Raw genomic sequence first — 10,221 nt, 5'->3', positions numbered from 1 at the left:
AGGTCTCACAAACCCTGGGAGCAATATCCACAGAGGGGTAAGAGACTCTGATTGCTGAAATGAGAAGCAGAAAAACAGGGCCCTCTTAGGAGAGGCAAACTAGTCTGAAAATAAACAAGGAATGCCTCCCAACTCTATAGCAAAGATAAATGAATAACTCTAATAACCCAATTTAAACATGGGCTTATAGACACGAAGACATGCGAAAGACATATGAACCATGGTCAACAGGCAGAGATCTGAGGATGGAGGTTTGAAGTGTCATCTCTAATTAACTAGCAAAAAAACAGAAGTAGAGGTGTGGCTCGAGTGGTAGAGTACGAGCCTTGAGAAAAAAGGCCAAGCAAGAGTATGAAGCCCGGAGTTAAAGCCCCAGGATTAGCCAATGCATGCGCACGCGTGCGCGCACACATACACACATACACAGTGTTAGTATGTGGAGAAAATGTAATATAAGTATTACAATTTAAGTGGATTGATGGTATAAAAGACCAGCATACAAATCACCAAGTACTTGTGGCTCACGCCTGTAATCCTAGCGACTCAGCAGGCTGAGATCGGAAGGATCAGTTCAAAACCAGTCCAGGTAATAAAGTTCAAGTGATTTCATTCTCCAATCAACCAGAAAAACACTAGACTGCAAGCATGGCTCCAGTTGTAAGAGTGCTAAACGTGAGCAAGCATGGCTCCAGTTGCAAGAGTGCTAAACGTGAGCACGCAGCAAGCCGGGAGAGTATGAGGCCCCAAGTTCAAGCCCCATATTCATTCTTACCAGGCTAAAATTTAAAGACGTAGGAGCATGAGTGACCAACCAGTCAAGCACTACCTATCAGAAAACAGCTGAGATGTTGAATTCGCACCTGTAGCCACTCAGGTGGTGGTAGCGGTGGTAGCCTTTTCCTCGTTATTCTCCTAAGTCAAACTGCCTGAAGCTGAAGCTGAACCCTCACTACCAGCCCTCTCCCTACCGTGTACAACAGGCTGACCTTCCTGATCCATGTGGATGAGAAAGGAGTCTCACTCCTTAGATCGACTTCCTATACTCAATCTACCCTCAGAAAGCTGGTGCTCCTTAATATACACCTGCCCCACCCTCCTTACATCTAGGGCCCAGCTTTATCTGTTGGCCTGATTTGGGCAGCAGGGACTAAGATCAAAGCAGATGAGCTGAGTACTCCAACCTCATGAAAGCCTGGCACACGTTCTTGTCCAAATGCAATCACACACAAACTCAGGACCTCACACAGGCTAAGCAAGGGATCTACCAACTGAGCTACACCCAGCCATCATTATAGACTTGATTTTACAAAAGCTTTTCTTGTAGGACTCGGAAGTAGAGCTGTTCTTCCCCTCCCCGGATCCCCGACTTCAGGCTGACTCTCCCAACAGCTCAGTGTATATGAAAGGAACCCACTGGAAGGAGCAACTGTTCCCCAATGTCCGTGGCTACCTGAAGCACACCTGCGCCATGCATGGCCCAGAACCCCTCTTGCATGCTCCTAAACCTCTCTCTCTCTCTCTGTTGATAGCTGACCAGCTCCAGAGCCTTAAAGAAGGCCAGAAATAAAACCATCAGATGAGGTCAATAGTCAGTTTCCCAGCCTCAAATCCATTCTCAGAGGGCTGTCACCTAGGGAGGAAGAAGCAGTACATGGCAGATGTCATCTCTACAGCTGCTTTTCTTGATAAGAAAAGCCTCAGCCGCTAAGCAAGTGATTGGAGGAAAAGTTTCACCAAAACCTCAGGGCTGGCCCAGAGCAGCTAGGGACTCAAGGCCAGTTACAACCTGTGATGGACTAAGGTAGAAAATCAAATCTCGTATCCACATACACAACGGTGTCTTGGTCTGCTGCAGCCCCGGGGGACTCAAAAGAGGAGGCCAACGTTTTGAAAAATATAAAATTTTAATAAAGGCTACATCTCTTAATTACAATAATTATTGTACCAAGTAATTTTCCTTAAATGAACTCTTTATAATGCATAATTTACAGTATAAGTAGGACAAATGCCATGACAAAAGTCATTGAGTACAAGACTTGTAATAAAAAGGCATAAAATATATTTATACATAAACCCCTTTCAAAAAACAAGGGAAAGCTTAACCCTCAATATAGGGCGACACACGGGACAGCTCCCCGTGCTGGTACAGGTACTGTACTGATTCAAAGTCAAGCACTAGAGATAGTGGATTAAAACTCTGCCGTACACTATATACAGACGTATAGTACAAGGAACAACGGTAAACAGAATGTACAGATTCACTTAACACAAAACCCAGACATCAAACCGAAAGGGTTGGGAGGAGAGGCGCTGCTAGGTCTCCCCGCGGGTAGCTGGGTAGGGGAAGTGTCCTGAATAGCTGTGGTCCAAACACTCATTTAAAAAAAATGAAATGAAAACAAGGAACTGTCACTTCACGAAATGCACAAGTCTGAACCACAAACGGGCTTCCAGCAGGTCTCGGCTAACTGGGCCTCAGGACTGGAGGGGAGAAGGGGAACGCTACAGAAGTGTAGACCCAGTCTCAGGGCGAAGGCTCCCCTTTCTTCAAGATGGATCACCCCATCCAACATGACCACCCCAAGGTGGTGCTGACAGTGTCACACAGACAGCCCGCAAGACCTTCAGGAGAGTAGAGCAGCGTGGGGGGGGGCGGGGGGAAATGCACCAATTTCTGCGTATTATCTATGGGAGGGCACCATTATTTAAAAAGTCTGTCATCACTTAAGAGAAATACAGTGCACAGCCTGTTCCTGTGTTAATGAAAAAAATAAATCATTATTAATGCACTCGTAATGCTCAGCTCCTAAGTTCAGACAGGACAACTTAAAAACGTCCTCTCTCCCCCTTCTGTGTTTAAAGCAGCATATCCAAAAATTGGGGATGGGAGAAAGAATTGTTCAATAAATATCAGTAAAGATTCCCGTTCAGGTACGCTATACACAGTTTCTCTTAGTTTATGGATTTCAGATCTCTAGGAAGTCATATATTATGTATGGCAGTCTCTCAAACACAGCATCTTCAATAAGCCAAGAGTGGTCATGTTTTTAATAAATAGTTCAGGCTTTTCTTATCTCAGTACCCAGCTCGTGAAGAGTGAAAAATCAGCCCCACCCCCGCCCTCCCCAAGGCCCCAATGGCCAATGTTTCCCTAGATTGGATGTGTTGTTTTCTTCATTGGTTTTAATTTTCCTTCAAGATGTGTTGTGGCTGTTGTTCTAGGCTGAAGACAGGTCGCATGAGCTTCGGGTTCCACGGCGTCCCAGAGCCAGACCCCCGAGGCTCAATCGATCCTCTCCACCTTGCCCAGAATCCTGCCTTCGTACATGGGCAGCACGGTCTCGTCGTCCCAGATCTCCTCAAAAACCGCTCCACAGGCAAACTCATCACTTGCTTTTTTGAAGTAATACCTTGAAGGAAAATGGAAAGCGCTTGTGAAAACACCATCATTTTACACTGTTTTAAAGAAAGCCCACCAACACGGACAGCCAGCCACAGAGCCGGGTCACGCGACTGAGCTTATCAGCAGGAAGGCCGAGGATAAATGACACATCCTTCCACCAATACAGAACCCCTAGAGCCGGACGCTGGCCTGACACAAGAGTGCTGCAGCCCTGGTTTATTCAAGGCAAGAAGAATGGGAAGGCAGATGCCTGGGGTTCATTTGCAGAGGCAGCTAGGGGATTATTTCACAAGACCCAAGACTCCGGTCAGAGTCATCCACCCGAACGGCTAGAGTCTAAACAGAAGTCTGGAGCAGGCAAGCTTGCGCCTGCTTTGTCAGTGCAGAGTACACTCGTCCTTCCCACTTCTGGACCCAGGTAAGAATACCTCCTGCCGCTCCTGGGCCAGCCGAGGCTCAGTCTAGCACTGAGAGAGCACTGACCAATGCCGCACATCCACACCTCCTCTCCCGCCCCCTCCTCCAGCTTCCAACACTAAACACCCTCCTCCTCTGCCTTTTTGTTTCATTTGTTGTTGTTTTTAGGGGGGTGCCAGTCCTGGGGCTTGAACTCGGCCTGAGCTTTTGTAATACAGGCTAACGCTATATTACCTGAGCCACAGCTCTACTTCTGGCTTTTTGGGAGATAATTAACTGGAGATAAGTCTTATGGACTCTGCTGCCCAGGCTTCAAACTGTGATCCTCAGATCTCAGCCTCCTGAGTAGCTAAGATGCCACATGTAAGCCACCTGTGCCCCATTCCTTCCCTGCCTTTGATCAAATGTTCCTCTCATCCCTTCCCAGTATGTGCTCTTCTAAGGCTCACTGCACAGACCAATGGTCTCTCCCAGGAGAGTCCCGTTTGGAACAACTACTAGCCTTGGCCAAATCCTCCTTCAGCTCTGTGGAAGGAATTAAGCAAAGTCACTTCCTACCCTGTCACTAGCTGGGGCAGACCTCAGGCAGATGACACTTGTTCCTGCAGGCTGTCACTTCTAGCCCATAAAGGAGCCACTCAAAGGGGCAAGGACACAGGTCCCCTGGGACCAAGGGAGCCTCAAACACATTTAGTTGTATCTCAGGATTAGGACTGGCATTTTATTTCCCCCGCCCCCCACCCACTCACTTTAAAACAAGAAGTTAACCTCCCTCAGTTCAACCTTCCCTCTTTAATGAAGGTGAGCTCCAATTGGACCAGACACACGGGAGGGGTGTAGGACAGCTCTGTCCTCCATGTTCCCTGCTGGGCTGGGCTGAGCTGGGGCAAGGAGTGGGGACTCCATATTCTTAGGGGAGCCTGAGAAGAAGAAACAAAAGAGCCCCTATATTCAGGGCCCTAGAACCGTGGGGTGGGGATGTCATTTTTTCCAACGATGAGGCTCATGCCACACAGAGTGGCACCTCGACCTCGGCTTCCCCCTGGGGTCTACCAGGCTGAGCAAACATGCATCGACCTTTTACATAATCGCAACTGCTTCCAACCTGGGGGGAGGGGGGCGGGGCGGGAAAGAGCACTGCCGAAGCCCCACCCCCCAGGACTTCAAACACACTGCCCTGCCTTCCTTTTCTCCGAGAATTGGGCTTCTTCACGGCAGCATGCTTTATGTGGCAAACGCTGCTTTCTTCTGCCATCTGGCACCCATAGCCTGGCACGTCGGCGGGAACTGTTTGCTTTCTGAACCCTTGCCATGTTGAGATTACTCAATCCAGCCAGGTCCTGGCTCTACAGCCCAACCTCGTTGGGCTTTTATTTTATTAGGATGGGCATGGGGTTGTGAATCGAGATGTTGGGGCTCAAGCCCTCCCCCGCTGGGGGATGGGGTGAAGCAGCCCGAACCTCTATTCTCCCAGGAGGGTTACTGCCTCCAACTCAGAGCCCTGCAGAGATAAGACAGTTGGGAGGGCCTTCCCACAGCCTGATCCAATCAGGAAAGAATTTGAGAGTCACCCATTTGTGCAGTCTTTGAGCATTAAAGGGGGGAGGGGTGGGGGTAGGGCTTCAAAGCCAGGCTTATTAAATGTGCCTTAGGGGGAAAAAAAAAATCAGAGCCAGATGTGGCCAGAGTGGCTGGCTGAGCGAGACACAGCCTCACCAGCCTCCGCGCGGCATTCTGCAGCTCTTCTATCCCGAAGGTCACCTGCAGTTCCCCTCACAGTCCAGCTGAGTCAAAACCAAGATCAAAATGAATCCCCAGAGGGCCACACTGGTGTAATTAGTTTCACCTGTGTCTTTTCAAGATTAAAAGCAGCAGCAGCAGCTAGGCCTGTCCCCAGTCCCTTTGATAACTTTTCAGAATTGTCTCTTCCCAGGTATGAAAGGGAAGGATCCAGGCCCGGCTCCCCGCCCTGCTGGTCAGTCACCTGCAGGGGCTCGGCTCTCCCCCTGTGCCGGGCATCATGCCAGACAAGTTAACTAACTCTGCAACAGACAGGGTGGCAAAGCTCCAAGGAGCTGCAGGTGAGCTTGCCTGGGCAGGTCACGCCCCTCGGGGTGCCCCATCAAGCCTCCTGGCTCTGGAGTGGGCGCTGGCTCACATCCACTGGACACCAGCTGTGAGCCTGCCCAGGACCCAGGGCTCCACTGAGCGCTGCGCACCTTCCACAACTCTGAGGCCTTGCTCATCGTAGTGTTTCCCCAGGCTGGTGCTCGGTCCCTGAGGCCGGAGTGGAAGCAGAACTCACATTAGGAGAGTTCTGGAAGACGGAGGTGGTCATCAGCTGCCCCTTCCTCAGGAAGAAATGGTTCTGAGGCTGCCCTCCTCCTCCTCAGTTCCCAACGCCCTCTCAGAGCCTGACAGTGTCAGTGTGGGCTTCCTCAAGGACGCCTCAAGGACAGAGCCGATGAGGAAAGGAACCTGGGGTTCTTGTTCACCACCCAAGGTCACAGCAAGAAGACAGTGAGCCTGGAGCTGGGCAGGAAAGCGTGGCCAGCCCTACCACCCTGTGCCACCCAGGTCCAGCCTTGTCTTTGTTAGGGACAGAAGAGCATCTCTGAAGCACACGCTTCAGGTATCGTGACAAACTCAGACAGGAAGTCCTTAGGCAGAAGGGCCCAGAAAAGAAAACATTGGTGACTCTTCCTAGCCATGGTCTCTGCTCCTCTCTAGGCTTCCCAGGTCTCCCCTTGACCCAAGCCAGGAGGAGAGAGGTGCTTTGGGGTTCTCCCTCCAGCACCCTCAATTCAGGTAGAGCCTCTGCCACACAGCCAAGCCAGCAATCTGTTGCTCCTTTCTTCCTTGGTCTTGTTCACCTGGAGCAAGAGCCCTCACAGGACCCAAAGAGCTCAGCCTTCCATGGCGGCTGTTGAGCTGCTGCTGGGAGAGGCAAGGGGAGGGAGGGAGAGACAAGGAACCCCACTGCCCTGCCCAGCAGCCCCTCCTAACCCTGTCCCATATAGGCCTGCTCAGGCTCTGACTCTTGAGCAAACTAACTCTGAAAGAAAAGGGATCGAGCACCAGCACGTCACACCTGTAATCTCTAGCCTAGGAGGCTGAGATCTGAGGATCCTGGTTCAAAGCCAGCTGAGGCAGGAAAGTCTGTGAGACTCTTATCTCCAATGAACCAACAAAAGAAGCCAAAAATAGAGCTATATCTCAAGTGGTAGAGCATTAGCTTTGAATGAAAAAGCTCTGGGACAGAACCTAGACCCTAAAGTCAAATAAAAAAGAAAAAGAAAAAACAGATTCCCCAATCCTAAGGTCAAATTTTAAAAAGTAAAAAAAAAAAAAAAAAAAAAAAGCCACAAGAGTCTTACCTGTAATTTCCCTTTTTGCTGAGCTGCTCTTTAAAGTGGCCCAACGTCAAGCTCTGAGCCTTTAGCATCCTCCTGTATGGAATCTCTTCTCCACAGAAGAAGTAAGTGACAACCAATTCACTGGCCTGCAGCGCATGGACACCTGCCAATTTCTTTGGCTCTTTGTGACTGAAAACAAGACAAAAGGCAACCAAGTTCAACATTTTAAATGTAGACGTGTATTTAAAGAAAGCACACAGAGACCTGGGACAGAGTCTCCTAACACTGAGGCTGCAGCTGGGGATTGGAGGAGGTCTGGGGCGGGCAGGGCCTCACGTGACAGAGGCGGCCACTGGGGACCCATTGTCCAATCCCACACAGGGTGCAGAGTGTGCAGGAAGAGACGCTTTCCTTTCAGTTATACAGAGTGGCCCTCTGTGCCATCAAATGGGACACAGCAGCATCCTTCGGGATAGCATACATGGGCTGCTCCCGAGGGACGATGAAGAGCCACAGGGGACAGCAAGCGCTCAGCCCAGCCAGGGGGAACTGCAGAAGCAGAACAAGAACCTCCAGAGATGCCAAGAACTCAGGGGAAAAAAAAGTCAGAACAAATGTAACCAAAGGAGGATGGTCCCCAGACATTTCCATCATCCTATTTATTCTGAGCTCTTACAGAGTGGACTTATTTTTTTTTTAAAGCTGTTGGTGCAAACATCTGGCAGACTGAAGGTCACCCAATTCAAACAGGGCACTGGTGGACAGCCCTGTAATCCTACACAGGAGGCTGGGGGAAAAAAAAGAGAAGTGGGTTCAAAGCCAGTCCAGGCAGGAATGTCTACAGGACTCTTATCTCCAACTAACCAGCCAAAAGCCAGAGGTAAAGTTGCGGTTTAAATGGTAGAGCATAGGCCTTGAGTGAAGAAGCCAAGGGATAGCACTTAGGTCCTAGGTTCAAGCTCTAGATCTTGCACAAAATTGATAAAAATAAAACAAAGGATGGATCTAGGAAGGAGCTTATCCAAGACTTCCAAACCCTTCTTAGAATGAAGAGGCCAAGACAGAAAAGTTTCTTTGGACCATGTTAGATCCCTTTGCAGACTTTCTTCTTAAAATGCATCCTCTACTTAAACTGTGCCAGGAGGTGGCTTGTGCCCTTGAGAATGTAAATTTAAAATTAAAGAAAAAATGATGGCCTAACTTGGAGAAAGACACGGTTTTCACCAAGCAAAACACGAAGATGGTCGTGTTCACATCCATCATAGTGGAGCACTATCTTCCCATTCACTAGCAACACAAAGATGTTTCCAGATCTGCTTAACTTCAGGCCGAATGAGGGCAACTTTCCCACCAGGATTCAAAATTCCTTTCAGCCTTTGGCTACTGGCTTCATGTCTTGAATTTTGAATGAGCCCCAGAAATCTTAGGTTTTAATGTAATGTTTCTCAGGCTGTGTTTCCCACAATCCTCAGCATTGGCAACACCTGCATTTACTGTTGCTTAACACCACCAGTAAATTCAAGGTCATCTCATGTACTAAAGTCTCACACACTCCAATACTGAGCACTGGCAGCTCATGCCTGTTATCCTAGCTCCTCAGGAGGCTGAGATCTGAAAATCATGGTTTGAAGCCAACCTGAGCAATTAAGTCCATAAGACTCTTATCTCCAGTTAACCACCCAAAAGCTAGAAGTGGAGCTGTGTCTCAGGTGGTTAGAGTACCATCCTTGAGCAAAAAAGCCAAATAAGAGTGCAAGGCTCTAAAGTTTAAGACCCAGTTAAATACAAAAACAAAGTCAAGTGCTGGTGGCTCATGCCTGTACTCCTAGTTACTCAGAAGGCTGGGTTTCTGAGGACTGCAGTTCAGAGCCAGCCTGGGCAGGAAAGGACGTGAGACTCTTATCTCCAATTAACTACCTGAAAACTAGAAGTAGAGCTGTGGCTCAAAGTGGTAGAGCACTAGCCTACCACTCAAGGACAGTGCGCAGGCCCTGAGTTCAAGGGCCGTGACCAAGAAAAACAAAAGTACAACTCCAGATCCTAAGTGGCCTGAAATGGAAAGCACTAGGCACATCTCTGTCATGCCCGATAGGACACTCACTCTTCTGGAGCCAGGCTTGGGCTGGAGAAGGACGGGGCTCCCGCCTGACCTGTGGTTGAGTGGTTCCTGTCCCTCTGCTGACTGGCCACACAGCACCTGAGGACACACGCGAGGAGGAGTGATTAAGAAGTGTACCGCTGGCCCCAGGACACCTGGGGAATAGACAGGCAACTACTCTCCAGAAGAGACCCAGACCCAACTTCCAGCCCAACCAAGGCCTTGTGTTCACAGATGACTGGGAAGTCCTGCTGGACCCCTGGCAGCCCAGGACAGGACATGCCCAGTCCTGCAAAGGGCTTGAGATGTTTAATTCTCCACCAGTCATGACTTTCCTTGCTCAGCTGACCATATTTAAATGATCCAGCCATTCTCAAGAAACAGGATTCGTAAGGAATTATGGAAACCATCCTCTTCTCTCTAGGCTTGAACCTGCCTAAGAGATTATGATTGAGCTCTGGCCACACAGATAGAACTAATGGGGAACACAACTGCTAGAGGCGACAGTGTGGACTCGAACTCAGCCAGAAGTCGTCCCTCCTTCCCAGGAGGATCTGAAACCCAGGGAGAGGAGAAGGACTCTTCCCAAAAGCAGCAGGCTCTATCTCCACCTCCAAACCCACACCCGGGCCTTGGCCTCTGCCCCGCTTCCACTCACCGTTGCTTTGGGGGCTTCGACACCTCCGCCAGCCTGCGGCAGGCCTCCTCCAGCTGTGCCAGCGTGTTGGGTGGGGTGAGGGGAGGCATGGCAGGGTCCTGGGTAAACGGGTGGGTGCGGGGCGCTGTGCGGGGGTGCCCGCTGCTCCCCCACAGGTGGTGCCGGCCGACTCGCTCTCCTGGGGACACCCGGGCTGACTCCAAGGGGTAGGCCTTTTTAGCGCTCTGGATACTGAATGAGGGAGGAGAGAGAGAGAGAAAGCAAAGGGAGGGAAGAAAGTGGGTTAGAA

The 10,221-nt window shown here is 49.9% G+C and overlaps 1 protein-coding gene across 2 annotated transcripts in view; it reads right to left on the bottom strand.

Annotated features, from left to right (window-relative positions):
* Positions 1-1,891: 1,891 nt before the first annotated feature.
* Axin2 (axin 2) overlaps positions 1,892-10,221 on the bottom strand; it is a 31,680-nt gene continuing 23,350 nt past the window's right edge. For both annotated transcript variants that reach the window (XM_013035997.1, XM_013036002.1), the window contains exons 8-11: positions 9,933-10,163; positions 9,278-9,373; positions 7,198-7,365; positions 1,892-3,410 (exon numbers count right to left, since the gene is read on the bottom strand). In XM_013035997.1, the coding sequence (XP_012891451.1) occupies positions 3,284-3,410; positions 7,198-7,365; positions 9,278-9,373; positions 9,933-10,163 (622 nt within the window). In that variant the 3' untranslated portion in view covers positions 1,892-3,283. The remainder of the gene's footprint in view (positions 3,411-7,197; positions 7,366-9,277; positions 9,374-9,932; positions 10,164-10,221) is intronic.

Source organism: Dipodomys ordii, unplaced genomic scaffold, assembly GCF_000151885.1.
Source record: "Dipodomys ordii isolate 6190 unplaced genomic scaffold, Dord_2.0 Scaffold7, whole genome shotgun sequence".
Classification (NCBI taxonomy): domain Eukaryota; kingdom Metazoa; phylum Chordata; class Mammalia; order Rodentia; family Heteromyidae; genus Dipodomys; species Dipodomys ordii.
Note: the sequence above shows the minus strand (reverse complement) of the source record. Positions and strands in the feature narration are given on the sequence as shown.